Raw genomic sequence first — 22119 nt, 5'->3', positions numbered from 1 at the left:
AGTTGCGGTCTACAATGACAGAGAAGAGAATGTCAAGTTTGGCTGTACTCAGCATTGAATCAAAACGCACTACAGCTGTTGATCTTAATAAGTTTGTGAGGCGTTTTGCTGAACAAAATAGTAATCGCTGCATTCAGCTGTAATAGACATGCCAACTTGATGCTCTGCTCACGGATGACTCGATGAGAATAACAAACTGTTAAGATGATGACCTTGTATGCGTGTATATATTGTTTTTCTTCGTGGGGGTCTGCCCCCAAAAAACAGTTTTAAGTCCTGAGAAAGTAAAATAAGACGGTGTGTAAAACTACACTGCCCAGCCAACAGAAAGTAACCACTTTGATGTAACTAGGCCAGTAGGTAAGGGCCTTCCACTGGATAATAACTGCAGCGATGTTTTAGCTGAATACACGTTTTTTGAACCCTAACTGATGCAGTTAGTCACTTCTTTAATGTTTGTTCTTTCTGATGTAAAATCAAGGTTGTAACTGTATATCAATAATTATATAATTACTTGTTTTTCAAATTTGAAGGAGGGTGAGCAAGCATCTTGATGAACATTCATCATTAACTCCTCCAAAAAATATAGTTTATTCAATAATAAATGAATATGTGAATCATAACAGTTCTTCACTATATCTGTAAAGCGTCTTTGAGCACCTGTAAAAACGCTAACAAATTACATCTATTATTATTATTATTATTATTATTATTATTATTATTATTTATTAACAGTGATTGACAGCTGATAGGAATAATATGATTGTTAATAGTATCATATTCATTCAGACAAACATCGATGAGACAGTTAATTAATGTGCTTATTGCAGCAGTCTGCATATATTTGGTACCCCTGCTGGTCTAAGAGTGAGACAAACTCACAATAATATCACCTATGTGATTGATTTAAAATATTAATATTGTGGCTTTCCAAGTTAAAATTGATTGTAGGGGTGTAACGGTTCACAAACATTTCGGTTCGGTACGTACCTCGTTTTTAGGTCACGGTTCGGTTCGGTACGTTTTCGGTACAGCAGAAAAAATTATCACAAAACATTAAAACATTTTTTTTAATTATTATTAAACTGTGACTAATGTATTCAAATAAATACAAAATATAGTAAAATAAACATTAAGGTGCAGCATTTCGATGAACTGAAATAATCTGTATTTGAACTGTACTAGTACCTAAGCAGCCAGCTTGACATTAGGACTTGCTTGTCATTGTATTTTCATGTTGTTTAAAGAAAGATGAACTTGTCCACATTGCTTGCTGAAAGGGCAGATCTGCTGGCACTAACAATGTCTCCTGCTGTGGAGAACACCCTCTCTAGGGACAGAGGTAGTAACAGATACAGCCAGGTAGCGCTTTGCTAACATGGCAACATAAGGATATTTGGCGTTTGTAATAGATTTGGCTCGGTCTGAACTTTCTGCGAGTGGTGGAGGCTTACATATTAGTGGGAGTTGAGTTTGCACTTCAGTCTTTTTTATTTTGGTACCGGTGATATTCACGTTCAGGTGATGCCTTTTCAAATGAGTGTGCAAGTTTGATGTATTGCCAGCCGCGTAACCAATGTTAGTTGAACAATGCCGACAAACAACTTTGGTTCGGTCCACCTGTCTTTGTCCGTCATCCTTGTACGTAACTGCGAAACCAAAATGTTCCCAAACCGGAGACTTCAATGATGCTGGAGGATTTTCAGCTCAACTTTATCTGCGTTCGCCATTTCGACAGTTCCTCAAGTTACTGACTACATTTGAACGCATTCCTGTGACCAGCTCTCATAGTATGCCTCTCGTCCAATGAAATTAAATGATATAGATTACTTCCAGAAAGTTGTTCATGTTCTCAATTTTTTACGTTTAACGCTATATCCGTTCGGTACACACGTGTACCGAACCGAAGGGCCCGTACCGAATAATTTCGGTACGTGTACCGTTACACCCCTAATTGATTGATATGATTGCGATTTAAATCAGCATATACTTCTGTCAGGGGATGCCACCCCTCAAAATCTCCTGCCACCCTCTTGCCACCCCATGAATATTTGTCTAGATCCGCCCCTGGCAAGCACATCTGTTATTATGGACGCTGCTTTTGTACGACCACATGACATTTTCTTTACTATCGCAGAGTCGGGAAAAATGGTCGGCGCTAGCTTGTTACCAGTCATTTGACCGGTATGAATGGGAGTGTTGCACTGTATGGTAAACACTGGTTATTTCTGCTGCTGTTACCTTGTCTGAGTGGCCATACTTTTTTGGTTTGAGTAGGAATGTCTCCATAGAGTGGGATGTCTCTTTTTGAGCGACACGTTTCTTGTGAGAATTGCATTCTCTGTGTCTTTTGACGTTGTATTCACTCACTGCCATGTGAAATTTAAAAATTACTCTTGCAAAGATTGCAAAAAACTCTGAGAGTCGCCCTGCACTGGCTTCACTCACGGGTAAGTGTCTTCCCAGTCTTTGTTGTATGTGCATCTTCTTTTCTTCTTAGCAGTTTCCTCCATTTTCCATAACCTGCTGCGTCGCCTGCGTTCGTTGTTGTTGTTTGGCGGGGTGGGGGGGGGGGGGGGGGGGGGGTGTGTGAGTGAGTTACTCTCATTGGTTAACACTTGACCAGCACCCGCCGTGTGTTACAGTTTGATTGATAGCAAACACAGCCCCCTGATGATAGCCTTCCCTGCTTTCTCAACAGCCATTGGATGAATCTGATTTTAAAGAAAAGCGTTTTAGCCAATCAAAATGAAATATGCGGGACATCGTCTCAATTTGCGGGACGCACCAAAAGTCGTGAAAATGCTGTCCCGCGCAAAGCGGGACATCTGGTCACCCTGCTTTCAACTGATTGCAATGTATTCCCATCTGCGGCGGGATTTGACGCTCATGGAAGCACGGCATTCGTTTGTGTCAGCTGCCCTTAAAGGCAATGTGAGCGTCCATTCTCATTGGATAACGGAGAATTGTACACCCGGAAGTAAGTATTCCCCTTACTGTCGATTGATTTTACAGTGATATCTGCACTACTCATCGACTAAACACCAGATTATCCTTGTTAATTACACAACATTGATTGGTTTAAATTGTGTGCAATGCTTTTGTATTTTTCCCCTTCGTTTCAGAGAAACAAATATGTTTTCGGAGTAAAGGATGGCACTACCCAGAATCCCCAGCTATCGTTTGGACTACACCATGGGCTCTGTTTGACAAACCCCGTTTTTGTTCACCATTCATTCCAATGGCTGGCGTCTATGTCACGTGATCTTCAAATTTCTCCCTGCAGAAAAAAAAAACATGGCCGAACTTCGTTTTATTCTCGATGGAAAATGCCTATTTTAAAGTTAGTTTGGCCATTAAAATGCGTTTTGATGTCATTTGATGCGAGAAATATGAGTTGTTATTTCAGATTATGTGTGCAGTGGATGTACATGATCTTTAGTTTGCTAGTTATTACGAAGATTACTTCAGGAAATTGCGTTTTCATTGTTACCAAGGTGGTTGCTAGGGACGCTGCTATCGATATTATTTCTGTTATGTTGTGTAACTGTTTAATGGTGTTATCTTTATTGCTATCCCCTTCCCCGTCAATGTATAGTGTTGGTCCACAGCGCAAACATATTAGTTTAATAAAATCTGCATCTAAAGATTCTTTCACACACAGTGACATCACGAGCTACCCACAATGCAACGCACGCCATATATATATATAAATACGCCATTTTCCTGGAGGTGCTAATATCCTGGAGGTGCTAATATAAACAGCTAGCTAACATAGCCAGGCAGAGCGCACTAGGTTTTTTTTCTGAATTAACGACCGAAGAAATCGCTGTATGTCTTCGGATTACATCTCTGGACTTGAGGGGTGTGCTCTAGGTCGTTACCAGCGTAAACTAGAGCTGTGTGGGTTGTCCGATTGCCCTTACAAGACTGCCTGACTGTAGATGTATGGAAAAATGACTCTCGAAAGTGGCCTTCGGTCGATTTTGGCAGCATCTACGTCTATCTTCTGGAAACACCAGGTGAATACCCCACTTGTCACAATAATATTATCATGCCAATGCATATATGTGGTATTTTAGAGTTGACTATATTGATTAAGGCAATAGACTATGAAATGGCGCATACCGGAAGTACGGTCTCGCCCTCGGCCCAAAACCTGTATGTGTGTGTGAAAGAATAGCCTACGTTATTTTCCCCTGTGCAATTCCAGTCTCACATCTCACAGCACATCGTCATTAACAAATACCGGAAACAGACCGAAAACATTTAAAAAAAAATAAAATAATACTTTATTCCGAGTGTGCTTGCTTTTCTCATCACATAACGGCATTGTAATACACGGTTCGGCTGCATTAAATATTACATATCTGCCGTAGTTCTGTATTTATAGAGCCCTGATGAGAAGAGTTCTAGACAAACATGAGGAACTGAAAACGTGACGTGGATCATAAATATATCAGCCATTAAACAACATCTTACATTTATTTTCGCACAATACGTCTCCTTGCAGTATCAACACTAATTCTGCTGACTTTTATATTTCATCCAATTGGTAGATGCTGTATTTACACCATAAAGGTGCACAGCTGATATAAAGGGACACCTAGTGGTTAACGCATTTTATTGAATTTCATTATTTTTATTATTAGATATTAATCCCTTATAAAGTATATTCATTACTCGTTATTCTCTCTTAATAGTTAATTAAAGACTGTATATAATGACTATTTTGCACATCCCTTTCAAGATTTTCTAAGGTTTATTGACATATCATATAGGCCTACACAACTATGGTGTAGTTATGCATTGAATGAAAAACTTGGGTCGCAGGTTCCTCAATAGTGCATTACAAGACATGACATCTATCAATATTTGTGCATACCTCCAGCAATGTTAACTATGTTGAAGCACTTATTTTAACTGATATTATACATAATGTATTATACTCTTATAAGATGTATGTAGATATTTCATCTCCGACCTGGTCAGGTATTGAACAATCAATAAATAAAGAATGCAGAATTGTTAAATATAAAACACAGAATTTGTGTGATTATACTAAATGATTTACAAATAAACACCACTGCATATTTACAACTGTTACACATGCTGATGTAATGCAAATGTTCCAACTTGGGATCAATAAAGTATATCTTATCTTAAGCTGATCGATGGCTACTGCCATATTTGCAAAATGTGCCTCTGAACCTTGACAAGTGCATGTTTCAGGCTTACCATGTAATGTAATGTAATGTTATCAATTAACAACAGGGGTCACAAACATAAGACCAGCTGTTAAATAAAGCTCTTCTGACCTTAGCTGGCATGTGTGTATATATATTAATGCTGCCCATTATGGGCACAAGCAATTTTCACCCATTTATTATGTTTTAAATTTGAGTGTTTCCTATCCCCTAAACCTCCAGGGATGTACACAGTCTAATACTGGTAACTTCTTATTATGGGAAATACGAAAACGTCTTTTAAAACTACAACTCGAGAAGTGCCATAGATAGAGAACATGTTGCGAAACAGAATAGCCAGCATGTGTAGTTCTGGGGACGGGTGGGGGAGGGGGGACGGGACGCGGTGGACCCGTTCAAATCCAGTTTTGGACAGTCTGCCGTGGTTCCATCCCATTTCAAGTGCTGTTCGAGGCTCGATGTAACCCTCGGAGCACACTCTCCAATCACAGAGCTTGAGGACTATCACGGGGTTTGTCAAACAGAGCACATGGTGTAGTCCAAACGATAGCTGGGGATTCTGGGTAGTGTAGTGTCTTCTGCCATCCTTTACTCCGAAAAAATATTAGTTTCTCCGAATCGAAGGGGAAAAATACAAAAGCATTGCACACAATTTAAACCAATCAATGTTGTGTAATTAACAAGGATAATCTGGTGTTTTTTAGTCGATGAGTAGTGCAGATAACACTGTAAAATCAATCGACAGTAAGGGGAATACTTACTTCCGGGTGTACAATTCTCCGTTATCCAATGAGAATGGACGCTCACATTGCCTTTAAGGGCAGCCGACACAAACGAATGCCGTGCTTCCATGAGCGTCAAATCCCGCCGCAGATGGGAATACATTGCAATCAGTTGAAAGCTATTTGCGTCCCTTTATGAAGCTGAAGGAGCCTAGGAGCTCACAACTGCACGCCACGGACACTGACCAAACGTCGCTCCTGGACGATTATGGAGTGAGAGTGTGTTGGACTGATAAGGGCAATGAAAAAGAGATTACAGCAAAACCCTTTACATGACGGGAATGGAAACTATGATGACCATCAGTAAAATTAACCAGGTGTTTTTTGTTCTGCTTTGTATAGCGTTATATGATACTTGTTTTTTATCAACTACTTGTCAAGCCCAAAAGGAAATATTTTGTATAGTGTGTGGATACATGATTTCATTTGATTTAACTCAGTGATACATTATTATTTAAAAAACAGTACACATGAAAAAAAGAAAATCAAGGTTGAATGGGTGCTACCTTAAACTCAATGTTAATAAAAAAACATAAGGATAATGAAACATCAGTTAAAGTCACACTCAGATGAAGTTGAATGCATTATACAATTCATTGGAGTAATGATTACCTTTTTGTCTTAAAGGGCCCATGTCATGCTTTTCCGGTTATTACCCGTCCCCTTGTGTGTTATGAAGGTTTTTATGCATGTAAACGGTCTGCAGAGTCACAAACCCTCAAAGTACACCCTGTAACACAGCAAATACCTTTCTATGCTGCCCCAAAACGCCTCGTTGGAGATTTCTCATTTTCCATTGTTTGCTTCCTGGGTACTGTGACGTGTGAACACCCAAATCAACAACAAATGACCGGATTGGCCCAAATGGACCAATCCGCAGAGCATCTCACACACCAGGTAGACCCTCCAGAAAAACGCGATTCTGCGATCGCAGAATTTACCGCATAATCAGAAGGCCGCATATTTATCAAAAGGCCGCATAATCCCCGCATTTTTCCACACAAAGTTGAGAAAGAAAAAAGTGAACTCCTCTTGACGTGAAGTGATGATGACGTTGACGCGACGTCATCAGCTCGCGCATCACAGAAGGTAAACAACACCGTAGAGTGAACGTGTGGAGCTCACACGAGAGAGAAAACACCAAGATGAAAAAATCGAATCCATCTCATTTACCGACGAACATTTCTGCTAAAGACCGGGCAAAGCAGTTCCCCGATGGCTTGCACGAAAGTGGGGGGAAACTATTCTGCACCCCGTGCAACTGTGTTGGAGCATAAGAGAAAATCCACGGTGACGACCCACTTTGATTCATTCAAACATTCGAACATGCTTTCTGCTGCTGCGGACAAGAAAGCCAAACAACTCATGTTCACCGAGGCATCGACCTCCAAAACCCTTTCGAGGGCTACAAGAAACGAGGTGAGAAGCCTACAAAATTGAAGCTGGTCAGATAACGAACGAGTAAATGAAAACAGAATGAGGCGGAGAATTGTGTGTGTGTGTGTGTGTGTGTGTGTGTGTGTGTGTTACGTTCCATTGTAGATCTAGGGGTACCAAGGGAAGTAGCGACACAAAAGATAGCTGGACGAGAGAAAAAGGAGAGGAAACTCAATGCTGAAAGTTTAAGTGAGGTTTTAATAAGAACATATTAAGGCGGCTCACCAGCCAAATTACAACACCAGCGTACAATAAACAGCACACAACTAGGCTGGGTCTCACACAGAGACAGGCTGCACACATGCAGCCAGACGAGAAGGAGAGAAAGAAGGGGCCTCACTGCCGTCCTCCTCCGGTCCTATATGGAAGCCGTGATTGCTAATTAGGAGCACCTGGGGAGAGGCTGCACCTGGGGACAATCAGAGGGAGAGAGAGGAAAACACACACACACACTACGGCACGTAACACTTCCCCCCATAAAACACACCTTATACTGCTCACCAGCCGCCAACACCGGAGCAACACATGGAACACACACACCACTCACTGAACACAGATCCGCATCGCTCTGAGCTAGGTCCACCCCCACCGCTTCAGAGACGGAAACACCCACACTACTGTCACAGACGGATGCAGAACTTAACTGCACCTCACCACTCTGTCGCATCGCAACCGGGTGCCGGGCTTTTGGCTTTTCCAGAGCAGTTGCCACCTGCTCCTTCCGAGCTACACACTCTGCCTCTAGATGACCAGGATCAAGACAAAAGAAACACGATCTCTTTTTCTTGGGTCCTGGAAGAGAAGCAGAATGAGCACGTGTGGCACGCCTGTTACGAGCTTTCCGGACCCCAAAACGATGAGGAGAATCGCTCTGAGCTAAAAGCTCAAGCCCTTCCTCATCCGCCATAGTGGTGGCCTGCTTCCTCTTCCAAGCTGCACAGTCTGCTATCATGTGACCTGGGTCAAAACAAAAATAACACGCTCTGTCTATCCTGGGACCTAACACTGGAACACTGGCACAGGGAACATCATTATCAGGAGCTCTCCGATAAGTGTCCCGCTGAGGAGGGTCCCGCTGGAAAAAACCGCTCTTGTGTATCAGCGCACTCTCGTCTGCCAGAGTGGCAGCCTGCTGAAGGGTAGTCACTCTCTGCTCATTCAGGTAGACTACCGTACGCTCCGGTACACAGTTTTTGAACTCCTCCAACAGCATCAGCTCACATACTGAAGCGATGTCATCCGCTTTACATGCTCTACACCACCTGTCAAAGAGGACTTTCTTCTCCCTCGCGAAGTCCACGTATGTTTGGCCAGCAGCTTTCTTCATGCCGCGAAAACCCTGCCTGTAAGCCTCAGGCACAAGCTCATATGCCCTGAGAACAGCACCTTTCACCTTGTCATACTCCAAACTATCCTCGACAGAAAGAGAAGAGCAAGCCTCCTGAGCCTTGCCGACTAGCTTGCACTGTACAAGTATGGCCCACACGTCTTCTGGCCAGAGCAGAGCAGCAGCAATGCGCTCAAATGCACTAAAGAACATCTCCACTTCCGACTCAAGAAAGACAGGGACCAGCTGAATGTTGCTACCAGCATCAAAAGCAGCAGCCGAACCTGAAGGTGTAATGGCAGAATCACCCACCACAGCTGCTTGGAGCTCTAGCTGACGCATCCGGACAGCAGTGTCTGCCTCCAACTTCCTGATCTCCAGCTCATGCTTCCTGATCTCCAGCTCCCTCCTGAGCTGAAACTCTCGCTCACGCTCCTCCCTCTCACACTGGAGACGAGCCATACGCACTTTTACCCTGGCATCTAATTTAGACCCCATAGCAACGGCTACTTACAAATATTATTATTTATTTATTTACAAACTTCCCCAGATCCTGCCTACCAAACTTTACCTAACTATCTTCTGGAGCGTGCCGGGCTCGAGGCGACTTTAAAGGCAAACATCAGCGGCCGAAACCCTGAATCGCCTGCCCCCAACAGGGAATGAATCCCCACCCAGGATTACCCCGAAAATAAAAACGGCAAAATAAAAAATGAGTGCCTGAAGGAAGGACTGATTCAGTCCAGCTAGACACTCCCCTGTCTAAACTGAGGAAGCTGTTCAACAGGAAGACACTTCACAGCCAATCCTACACCTATATACACTACTGCTCACCACCACACACAATATCAACACCAACCAACAACCAAATACTCACTCTTTGTCTCAAAGATTGGACGAGCCCCCATGTTACGTTCCCTTGTAGATCTAGGGGTACCAAGGGAAGTAGCGACACAAAAGATAGCTGGACGAGAGAAAAAGGAGAGGAAACTCAATGCTGAAAGTTTAAGTGAGGTTTTAATAAGAACATATTAAGGCGGCTCACCAGCCAAATTACAACACCAGCGTACAATAAACAGCACACAACTAGGCTGCACACATGCAGCCAGACGAGAAGGAGAGAAAGAAGGGGCCTCACTGCCGTCCTCCTCCGGTCCTATATGGAAGCCGTGATTGCTAATTAGGAGCACCTGGGGAGAGGCTGCACCTGGGGACAATCAGAGGGAGAGAGAGGAAAACACACACACACGACCACACACACACTACGGCACGTAACAGTGTGTGAGAGAGAGAAAGAGAGAGAGAGTGTGATTAAAATAGCCCAATTGCCCAATAAATACACATTGAATGTGTTTAATTGAATAGTAAAGAGGTTTAACGTTAGTGGCAGGTTGTGTGTGAGAGAGAATAAATAAATAAGAGAGCCCAATATTTATTTTTTCCGCATATTTCGCAACTTTCCGCACATTTCGCAACTCCCCGCAATTTCACCGCATAAAATCACATAAAACCCCGCATGTTTGATCGCATAATCAAGGATTTTAGCCTGCATAATCAAGGATTTTTGCCCGCGTTTTTCTGGAGGGTCTAACCAGGATCCCTTGGCTAACTAACAGGGAGTCTCCATTGACTTGCATAGAACTCCCTGAACGCTGGTAATAGACGAGTTGGGATCCCGGAAAAATGCTCTCCGCAGACCCATTCTCACAACGTTCTAAACCTTTTTCTTACTCAATATCAAGCCAAACTTATTGTTTTTACTTCGGCTGTGAGTGTTTGTGTGTGCTCAGGATGAGTTTCGCTGTGTCTCGCTGTATCGCCGACCCGGAAACCTGTCCGCTCCTCGCAGCAGCTAACAGCAGTGGCGAGCAGCAAAGAGCCTCACAAACGAGCCTCGCAACGTCCCGACCAATCAGAGCACACTGGGCTCACAGGGAGGGGGGGCAGGAGCTCCAATAAGCCGTTTAGGACAGAGAGTGAATACCTGGTGAATACACATACTATACAGAGATGCTGTATGAGAAACCAATGTTATTTTGGAAAATTGGACAATTTAAATCTATTCTAGTAGACCTCAACAATGGAAATATGATCAGTAGAAATGGCCATGATATGGGACCTTTATTATTTACTTACCTATATCTTAAAAGTGGTAAGTACATTTTTTAGATTGGTGAACTTACATTTAACATTGCCCATAGGAATAAGGAATGTAAACTTGATGTCCTTGATTGATAGGTTGATTGTTATAACTGTGATAAACTACAATAAATGAAACAAGACCTGAACTCACCCCATCGTTGGATAACATGTTGATTTACTTATTAACTGGGTCTAATCATTTGCAAGGCGCCATACATGTGTGCACTGAAGTCCTGCATCTCCATGGCCACGTATTCAATAAATCATTCATGTTTAATAAAGAAAATAAGCTGGCTATAAGAATAAAGTGCAGGTCCGGCAGTGATACCATCACTGTGGGTAAAAGGTAACAGAATGGATGTAAGGATGCACCGGTGCATGACGAAACTGGACTAATTAAATAGTTTGCAAGAACGCTATATACATTGACTTTCCGGATGCGAGCGCTGCCTGCAAGCAGCAGTGATACTGTGATGATGCAGTAAAGATTTTAGATTTTTGATCCTCAGTGATGTACAGTCAGAATGGAAGAAGCTGAAGACGCTATTGCCGTGGTAGGCATTGGATGCAATTTTCCAGGGGGTAAGTACTTTGAATTTGTGAACGTATTTTTTGTTCATTACGTTTTTTGTGTTAATTACTATCACATTGACAGATTTTCCATTTGTGTGTTAAGACAAATGGAGAACATTACTAGAAATTAACACAATAAAAATGGTTGTACTTGAGACATACAACCTCTTAAAGACCATCATGGCTGGTGAAATTAATACCCAAAACATTTTCTTCTTTTTATTCTATTTAAATCTAATTAAAAAAATGGTTCACAAAGCAATTTTTTACACTTTTCAACATAACTTTGTGTTGCAAACCAAGAGCATTGTGCAATTGACAGTGGGCATTGTTCTTATCTGCCAACTACAATTTATATTACCACAGTTGAGATTTGAAGTATGACGTATGTCTTTTCAAACAGGAGAAGGGCTTGACAATTTCTGGAAGGTTCTGTTGGAGGGGAAAAACTGTTCTGTGCCAATTCCCAAAGAGAGATTTGACATATCCAGCTGGTATGACCCTGATGACAACAAGGCGGGTAAATCCCGCACAGCCAAGGCTGCACTTATCAATGGGTATGCTGTTTATAAATGATTTTCCAATTTAGATAAAACGACTCGTGTTTTATAACTTATACATTAAAACTGATGTAATAACGTGTTTTCCCTATTAATAAAGGTATCTCTGTAATGTTGTACAAGCTTAGTTGAGGCTTCTCCTAATTATTTGTATTGGGTAAATGAAAACGGGTGTCATTTCTTTGTGGCCCTTCATTTAAAGTGGACCTATTATGCTATATTTGAAAAATATATTGTCGGGCCACACCTATACAAAACATGTCTGTGAAGTTTTTTGCTTAAAATACCAAACAGATCACCCATCGTAGCCATGCCTCATACTGCTCATACCCCTCTATTTCATCCCTGTTCCAAAAAGGCTGATTCTGCTTTAAATGGAATGGCTGCTGCTAGCCACGCCCCTTTGCAAGAGAGTTTTCTACCGGGAGAAACTCAGCTAAATGCTGCCGTGATTAAATGCCATATTATGCTCCCAACCGCTTCAAGCATTATTTCTGAAACAGTATGGAGCTCAAACCTTCTCTCTCGCAGGGTTTACCACAAGGACATTACATTACACATATTCTCTCCAGTAGCCTACAGCGTTAGCTCTGAGTGTTAGCATGCTTGCTAATGTAAACACAGACCATATTGCTCCCAAAACACGCAGCGCATTGTTTCTGATACAGCACATAGCTTGACATGTTCTTTCTTAAGTGTTTACCGCTAGAACAGTGCCATTATATGTATTATAACAACTTTACTCTAAGTGCCTCCTGCAGATATCCTGCTGAATACACAGACACACAGCTGTGAGAGGGGATTCAGCTAGATACTAGTGATGTGTTGGTCGCGAACGAGCCGATTCTTTTGAACGGCTCTTTGTTACGAACGAGGGGAACCGAGTCGTACTTGGTGAGAGCCGTTCTTTTTATCGTTCAATCGTTGGTCCGCACCATAGGTCCGCACTCACTGCCTGCCAAAATCCACTCACCTTTTAAAAAGCTTGATTTTGTTCCCCAAACGTATTCTGTGAAGACCCGCCCCTACTCTGATTGGTAGGTTTCAGCACGAGGAGTGAGATGGGGTGCTGAGTCTTAACGGAATACGTGCGAGAGAGAAGTCATAACAAAGGGTACAGGACAGGTAACGACGTGTTGTTCGGATGGAAAATGAGCCAAACGCGAAAACGCAGCAGCCTTTGGATGCACTTCAACCAAAATCCAGGCAGTGATAAAGCGCACCATTTGTAAAGGCAAACTATTCTTTAAAGCAGGGTCCACACATAATCTCCATCGCCACTTAAAAACACAGTATCTAATATTAAGAGTTGCGTACATTTCATTCAAGGCAAGGCAACTTTATTTACTTAACACATACAGAGGGTACATTCAAAGTAGTACACTCACTGACATGAATGACATGGATATGGCGCCACCTTGTGTCATGTTTACTGGCAATACAGTCAATCATTATCCTTGTGATTATTTGGCAGATAAACCTAGTAACCCCACCCCCTTTAAAAAAAAACGGCTCTTTTGAACGGCTCTTTTGAACGGCTCTTTGAAAGGAGCCATACGAGCCATAATTCCCATCACTACTAGACACGGAGACGATAGGTTGGGACGTGTCACGTATGCCGGACACCATAAATTGGGACGTGTCACCAATGACGTCATAGGAGCCAAAATCCTGGATCTTCTCATTAGCACTCCCCTTTTTCTTTTCTTTTTCTGAGATGTGGGTTGGGAGGAAAAAATAGAGAGTTTTGTTTTTTGACACGTTGTGAGTTCCCTGACACACCGGGGACATATATTTATTTATAAAAGTTATCAAAAAGTGCATTTTGCATAATAGGTCCCCTTTAAGGTTTTCTGCGTTATTGAGATGTCTATTAAACTGTGAACTCAGATGTTGATGATGTCACTGATTTTGTATTAATTCCAGATTCCGGGTCGATGCCGGATCTATTCTAAATCTATCTAAAGGCCTTATCTGACAATTGTACTGAACTTGCATTGAAAAAGAACGTGTAGTCCTTTCCGTTATATAATACACAGTCCGAGCTTAATGTGCTGTCATATTCCCCTTAATATAAACCTCATCCATCCATCAAAAGACGATGTTAAATCTGATCAAATACAAACTGTGTAACTCGATATAGAAGGGAATTTGGATCATCAAAAATGAAGAAGGGACACTGGACCACCTTACAACTTTGGAAGGGGGTCTTTGCACAACACAAACACGGATGTGTGTAGAAACCCCCTTCTTTGTTTTATTGCTTCTCCCTAAAAAGAGCTCTTCCTTTGAAGAGCATAAATGTTAAAGTATGGTTATCACCAGCAAAGAAGTTTCACTTCAGGCAATTCAAGTAATACATTATGAATTATTGATATATCACTACATTTGATTTAATGGATTTCAATTGTTTCAGGTTCAATGCATTTGACCACAGATTCTTTGGCATCAGTGACAGTGAAGTGGAACAGATGGACCCTCAACAAAAACAGCTCCTTCAGTGTGTCTACAGGGCATTGGAAAATGCCGGAATCCCTATGGAGAAGGCCAGTGGGACCAGGACTGGAGTGTATTTCGGTAAGTCACTAAAACTATTTTGCCAGGGAAATCTTTTTTTTATTTATTTTTTTTTAATATTTCCATCAGACGTTACCACTTTTCTTTGAATATTCTCCATGCAATAACCACTAGGTTATGTTATGCACGTTTCTTATCAGTTTAATGTTGCTTTTATTGTAGGCATCATGAACAGAGATTATGAGACAAATGCTGCACACGTGCACCCAAGTGTGATCAACCACTGGACTGGCACATGCCTTGCCATGAGTATTGCTGCAAACAGAGTGTCCTACATCTTCAACTTCACTGGGCCCTCACTGTCTCTAGACTGTGCCTGCTCATCATCTCTTGTGGCTCTTCATCTTGCCTGTCAATCCATTAAACAAGGTCTGTATAATAGTCCAACTAACATTAATGAGACTTTTTAGAGCAGCCTGTAAGGTACAGTTGATGGAAATCTGTAGCGTTGTGGGTTTAATTGCAAAGATACTGTTTAATTATTTATTGTTTGAGATTATGCAACGTGTTTTATTTCATCAGGTGATTGTGAAATGGCTGTTTGTGGGGGAGTCAACTGTATTATAGAGCCAAGAGTGTTTGTTGCTCTCAGCAAGGCCAAGATGATCTCACCTGGAGGGACCAGCAAACCCTTCTCGAACAAAGCAGATGGTTATGGTAGAGGGGAGGGCTGCGGAGTTGTTCTGCTGAAGCCGCTGAAAAAGGTAAGAATATGAAGAGTCATAAAAGTTGAACAATATACTTTTTATCTTTTTATTTTCCAGTAACCATATCAGTAACTGGTTTATTTTAAACATTAAACATCACACATTTTATTCCATATTACATACTCTTCTTGTTTCTTTTCTTGTTTTTGCTTTACAGGCTATACAAGACCATGACCATATCTGGGGTATCATCAGCAAAACAGCCGTGAACCAAGATGGACATTCAGTTTCCCCAATCACCAAACCATCCATGACACAACAAGAGGAACTCCTGCGCAGAATCTACTCAGAGTCTGACCTTGCAAATGTCCAGTACATAGAGGCACATGGGACTGGAACCCCAGTTGGAGATCAAACAGAGGCAGGAAGCATCTCAAATGTCATTGCTAAAGCCAAACCTCCTGGTTCAGAGATACTGCGGATTGGCTCTGTGAAGAGCAACATTGGACATACAGAATCTGCAGCGGGAGTGGCCGGACTCATTAAGGTTCTCCTCATGATGAAGCATGAAACAATTTGCCCCTCAGTTTTCTATTCTGAGGAGACCGCCAGTGTAGATGCTAAAGCCCTGAACATTAAAGTTCCTCAGGAATCAGAAAAATGGGAAGCCTTAGGTCCAAGAATTGCAGGAGTTAATAACTTTGGCTTTGGGGGTACCAATGCACACGCCATTGTCAAACAGCACAAGCAATCACACATTGAGCAGAGAAATGGTGGGAAACAGAAAAAGTATTTTGTCATGTCGGCAAATTCACCAAAATCTCTTACTCTGATGACAGAAGACACCATTAAACATCTAGATGCAGATAGTGAACTTGATGTAGATTCGCTGTTGTACACATCAGCTTGCAGAAGGAGCCATCTAAAACATAAATACAGAAAGGCCATCATGGTTTCATCCAAAGTTGAGCTTAAGGAAAAGTTAAGTGCCACTTTAAGCAAAAATGTTCGCCCTTCCCTTTCAGATCCAAGGCTAGTGTTTGTGTTTTGCGGAAATGGTGTCACTTACCATGGCATGTGCAAACAGCTACTTAAACATGAGCCTGTGTTCAGGGGTAAGTTGGAAGAAATTGGAAAACTCTTCCAAAGACTGAGTAAAACTAACATTTTGGACACACTTGAGAGTGAGATTGAGGGTAGTGACTTCAACAAGCCACATGTTATCCAACCACTCCTCTTTGCTATCCAAGTTGGCATTACTACCCTACTCAGGTACTGGGGTGTCAAGCCCGATGCAATACTTGGACACTCGGTTGGCGAGGTTGCAGCTGCTCACTGTTCTGGCCTCTTGTCTCTTGAGGATGCAGTAAAAGTCATCTATTTTCGCAGCACTCTCCAGAACAGAGTCACTGGGGGAAAGATGCTTGTGATCAGCAACATGGCTAGATCCGAAGTAACTGCTCTTCTCCCTTATTACTCTGGTAAAGTTTGCCTGGCTGCTTTCAACAGTTTGCAGTCCTGCACCCTCTCAGGTGATGCAGATGCAATTGAGAGCATCCATAAAGAGCTAAGCACCTCAGCTAACAGTCAGAATCTGTTCCTCCGTGTTTTGGACGTTCCTGCTGCTTACCACAGCCACATGATGGACCCGATTCTGCAAGAAATCGAGGAGACAATAGGCTCGTTAAAGGTCAATGATCTCGACACAGAGTTGTTCTCAACAGTGACTGGCAAGGAAGTCCAGCATGGGGATTTCTGCACAGGGGAGTACTGGGCGAGGAACATTCGTGAGCCAGTAGCTTTTGAGCAGGCCGTGAACTCAGCAACCAAAGGCAAGAAGAATGTAGTGTTTGTAGAGATAGGGCCAAGAAGGGCACTACAGAGAAACATCATGGAATCTCTGGGGAATGACACATCTGTCCTTGCCTCTGTGCAGCCAGAAAAAGATCATGAAACATTGCTGTCTGTTGTTTCTAATCTGTTTGAACTAGGTGTTCAAGTAAATTGGGACACCTTCTACAGAGGATATGAGACGATGCCACTGCCTATTCCAAAATACCAGTTTGATTGTTCGGACAGGGATGTTATCATTGGAGCAGCACAGAAAAACACAGTGAGCAATCACCCTGTTCTCTGTCAGACAGGGAGTGAAAGTAACATTTTCAGTTGTGATCTGATGTCTGACTCTTCTTTCTACCTGAAAGAGCACAAGCACAACAACATACCCATAATTCCTGGGGCCTTCTATGCTGAGTTGGGCTTAGCGGCATTCATGGCCAGTGCCAAACCAAAAGTACCGCTCTGCTCACTACAGGTCAGTGTCAATTTCCACAGTCCTTTCGTTTTAAGCCAGAATTCACCAGAAATGAAGGTGCAACTAGAAAAAAGAGAGGAAGACACTAAGTTCATGGTTCTCTCTCCATCAGCAATGTATGCATCAGGCACAGTGGTTTCAAAGAAAGAGAGGCTGATTGAGGAACAGTGCATTTCATTAAGCTCCATCTACAAAAGATGCAAATCAGTAGTGAGCTCTGAGGAGTTGTATGCGTATCTCTTTCAAGGAGGCTTTCAGTATGGAGACGTCTTCAAGAATAAGTGGGATGTGCACTATGGAGAAGATCTCAAGGAGGCTTTTGCAAAAGTCACTGTTCCAGAAGAACTGCGGTCTCAGTTGCATGACTACTACATCCATCCTGTTGTCTTGGATTATCTGATGCAGCTTCTCCCAGTTACAGTGGAGCACATTTTTACTGGTAGACCAGGATTTCCTGCCAAAATCGGAAGTTTGACAGTGTTCGAACCTTTGCAAGATGAGATGGTTGTGTATCTGAGAGCAATTGATGTGGGCAAAAATCACCTTGAGATATGTGGCTGCTTTGCAGATAAACAAGGCAAAGTGTTGGTTGAGGTAAAGCACGTGATAATCAAGTACCTTGGTAGTCGCTCTCATGTGGTTGAGGAGTATTTCTACCATAATGCCTTTCGTGTCATCCCTGAAGGTGTCACATCTGCATTTCCTCCAAAGGCATTGGTGTTTGCCGACAGTAAAGGGATCTCAAAAGGCCTGCAACAATATTTGGACTTGAAGTCTATATACGTTCCCTTCAAACATGCAAAAGACATCTTGAGCAATGGGTTTCCTACACTCCTGGCCAATCTTAATATTACCGACATTGAGAACAACTTCGATGAGGTCTTATTTGTGTGGGGCAAAGAAGACCTGACTTCACTGTCAGCTGATGTTGTATTGCAGAATTTGGCGAGCTGCTTGGAGACTTTCCGCCAAATAGTCCTTAAGCTAAAGCAAATTCGCTTTCCAAACTCCATCAGAGCAGTCACCTACTGTTCATCTGATATCACAGTGGACCACATAAGTCCAGGTTTTGCCCTCGCTGGTATGACCAGATCATTTGCTGCAGAGATACCCGAGCTTTCCTTTCAGCTGATTGATATTAGCAGCACCTCTGCCAAGAACATTGCAGCTCTGTCTGAAGTCCTAAGATCACATCCTTGCAGCAAGTACCCAGAGTTGGTGGTAAAAGATGGGCAGATTCTGAAACCTTCTATTGTCCGCACTCCACCTGAAATCATCGACAGTTCAGTGGGCAGGTTTACTTCTACAGTGTCAGAGCCCTGCATCCTTCAGACAGATGAGGCACATAACATGACCCACTTGAGTGCCATTCACTTTAAGGGGGACCCCGAGGCAGTTAGGGACAGGTCAGTTGAAATTCGGCCAAGTAAGATATGTGCTCATTCACCAGATTACTTCCCTGTCAGTGCATCACATCTGAATTTTGGCCAGACGCTGTACTGGAACAAACACTCATCACAGAAACACAAGCTACTGGCGCTTGATTTCAGTGGTACTATTACAGCAGTCGGAAAAGATGTCAGGAAATTGAAAGTGGGAGACCAGGTTGCTTCCTGTTATCCTGTGGTAGCAGCCAGCAAGGTCAGAGTTCCAGAGGATGTGTGCTACAGCATCAAACGGTTCCCATTTCTTCAAAAGACACCTTGTGTTTCCTACTTTGTGCTAGCATGGGAGATCCTTCATCGAGCCTTGTCAAGAGCCAAACATAATCTGGGAATCGTATCCTCTGTGCCTGATTCTGCTCTGATGAAAGTCTTGGCACTCACTGCTTACAAGTCAGGCTGGAACGTGATTGTTGGCACACAGTGCAATGGCTCTTTTGTAAATGTCAATCAAATGGATGTTTTTGTCATCCTGCCTCCGTTTGATGAATCACTGATCTCTAACATATGCAACTTTCCAGGTATCCAACATGTTGTATTCATCTGTGAATCCCAGATGCAGTGTTTGCTTGCTCAGGATGTGATCCAAAGTGTTAAGGACAGTGTTCATGTTCAGACAATTCAGATGCCTGTCATTTTGCAAAAGGGATCCTTGAGTGCACAAATGCCTTACATCTATCATTGGTTAAAATCCTTGAACTTGAACAGGACATTTTCCCTTGATAGCTATACTTATCAGAATGTCAAATCTGAAAGCATTGAGATCCTTACGTCAGAGACACCACAATCATACTTCAACTCAAAGAAACTGGCTGTTGTGGTTTTGGAAAAAGATGGCAGCAGTACGCCGTCTGACATTCCGTTGCTGCCAACAAAAAAACAGCTTTTCCGAAAGAGGGCAGTGTACATAGTTGCAGGTGGTCTTTCGGGTCTGGGGTTTGAAACTGTCAAGTTCATTTCACAAAGAGGGGGTGAGTATGTTGTCATACTCTCTAGGAGCAAGCCCACACCAGATGTGGAGCAAGAGATACACAATGTGGAGAAACAGTGTGGAAACTGCATCACTTCCATGGAGTGTGACATATCTGTGTCTGAGTGTGTGCACAAGGTTATCAACGCCATAGGCAAGACATTCCCTGGTTGTCCAATCAAAGGAGTGTTTCACAGTGCAGTTGTCTTGGATGATGGGCTGATTGAGTCCCTCAACAGATCTCTTTATGAGAAAGTACTCAAACCCAAAGTCAATGGTGCACTGCATTTGCATCATGCAACAAAGCACTGTCAACTGGATTACTTTGTGTGTTACTCCTCCATCTCAGCTTTTCTGGGAAACGCATCACAAACAAACTATGCAGCAGCCAACACATTCCTGGACATGTTCTGTCAGTACCGGCGCAAAATCGGGCTGCCTGGGCAGTCCATCAACTGGGGAGCCCTAAACCTTGGCCTCCTCTTGAACAAGGAACATTTCCAGCGGTTTCTTGAGGCAAAGGGGATGATGGTGTTGGATGTGGCTGAGATTCATCAAAGTCTGGAGCAATGCCTTGTGCTCAATCTACCCCAACAGGCAGTTTGCAGGTTTCACTTCAGAAACATCAGGTTCAATATCCTCTCACAAAATGCGGCCTTGACCATGCGCCTGTCTGCATTGGTAGAGGAGGCTTTCCAAAAATCCAAAGAGACAGATTCTCAAACCAAACAAACTCAAACAGTGTCACCAAAAGATTATGTTGTGTCTCTGATTTGTGAGACCATCGGCATGGATAAAAGTGAGCTGAAAGATGAATCACCTCTTTCATCTTTAGGCATTGACTCCATGCAAGCCATGACTCTGCAGAATCTCATCTTTCAGGAGAGAGGCATGAATGTGCCTTTGGTGAAACTGTTGGATCCAAATGCTACTCTCTCAACGGTAGTTTCTCTACTGAGTGAAGGTGAAGGTTCCAGTGATAACTTGGAACCTATTCCCGTTAGACGCATTAGTACCAGATTGTAAAAATTACAAATGCAGACACAGAATTCTAGACAAGCAGTTATTAGACCATCATAACACAGGAATACCTGAACATGTTATTGGACCTAATATGAGGCTTATAATGGCCATTGAAAACAATGCACATTCCTACTGAACTTTTCTTATTTAAAAAAAAAAAAGTGTAAATGTTTGCTGTTGTTTTTGTTCCTTTTGGTATATTTGTTTTACATTGTAATACATAATCTTATTTTACTCACTTTTTTTTGAAGATATAGAAGGGATACTTTATTTGACCCATTCTGTTTAGTGATATGTTCATGATGTAAACTTGGAAAAAGTCAACATTACAATAAAATGCACACTTCTGTAAAGACATGTTCAGACTATATAGTACAAGTGTAACTTAATTTTGCCGCTGTTTTACATTCCCTTATCTCTCACAACTCATGGCAAGTTTTTATCACAGCCGGCTCAAAGATTCTGATTAATAATCTCCTTTATGATATTGATGGAACAAAACGTGTGATACTGTATTCTTGCATGTCTTATAAATGTTTAATTGAGGGCATCTATAAATACTGAGCCTTGTATAATATTGTTGAACAATCCATTATAATTTGCGCTGATAAGGACATTGTTCTCAAGGAGGACGTGAACACACATGCAAATAAAATGAAAACTGTAAAGTATGATGTCAATATAGTATTTTTCTCATTAATTTATAATCATCATTAACCCTCTGCGCATAATTTACGTAAATTAATCATATATTTTCGATTATAAGGAGTAGAAATATGATTCAGATATCCGCGGAATCGCTGGAAGAGTAGCTTTCCAGCGGTACCTCCTGTGAGACTGTAACCTGGGCCCTTTCTCATTTAATCAAATCCCCCTCCTCGACTCCTCGGTCCTCCGGTAGTGACCCGGAAATGAATTTTAGCGTGCCATGTTGAAGGACATCTAATTTCTCTAAATGCACTTCGAGGACCGAGGACCGAGCATCGAGGAGGCTCTCTGGAGGAGCTATAACCGAGGATACACTGATGGGTCCTCCACGGTCCTCCACGGCTCCTTTATGGATGCATTTCCGGCAACAGAGATGTTTCAAAGAGTCGTGACGCACAGCCGGACTTATC

The 22119-nt window shown here is 42.4% G+C and overlaps 2 protein-coding genes across 2 annotated transcripts; one reads left to right on the top strand and one right to left on the bottom strand.

Moving 5' to 3' along the window:
* Positions 1-7604: 7604 nt before the first annotated feature.
* Positions 7605-9411, bottom strand: LOC117465952 (uncharacterized). Its single transcript, XM_034109072.2, has 2 exons — positions 7974-9411; positions 7605-7835 (listed from the first exon to the last, which is right to left on the bottom strand). Exons 1-2 carry the CDS (start codon positions 9249-9251, stop codon positions 7809-7811), a joined length of 1305 nt encoding a protein of 434 aa, XP_033964963.2. The 5' UTR covers positions 9252-9411; the 3' UTR covers positions 7605-7808.
* A 2008-nt stretch (positions 9412-11419) lies between these two features.
* On the top strand, positions 11420-21120 carry fasn2 (fatty acid synthase 2). The gene is made up of 6 exons (XM_034108257.1): positions 11420-11477; positions 11872-12025; positions 14445-14605; positions 14768-14974; positions 15128-15309; positions 15470-21120. The coding sequence occupies exons 1-6, from the start codon at positions 11420-11422 to the stop codon at positions 21002-21004; spliced, it is 6297 nt and encodes a 2098-aa protein (XP_033964148.1). The 3' UTR covers positions 21005-21120.
* Positions 21121-22119: the final 999 nt, after the last annotated feature.

This window comes from Pseudochaenichthys georgianus, chromosome 20 (genome assembly GCF_902827115.2).
Source record: "Pseudochaenichthys georgianus chromosome 20, fPseGeo1.2, whole genome shotgun sequence".
Classification (NCBI taxonomy): Eukaryota; Metazoa; Chordata; class Actinopteri; order Perciformes; family Channichthyidae; genus Pseudochaenichthys; species Pseudochaenichthys georgianus.
Note: the sequence above shows the minus strand (reverse complement) of the source record. Positions and strands in the feature narration are given on the sequence as shown.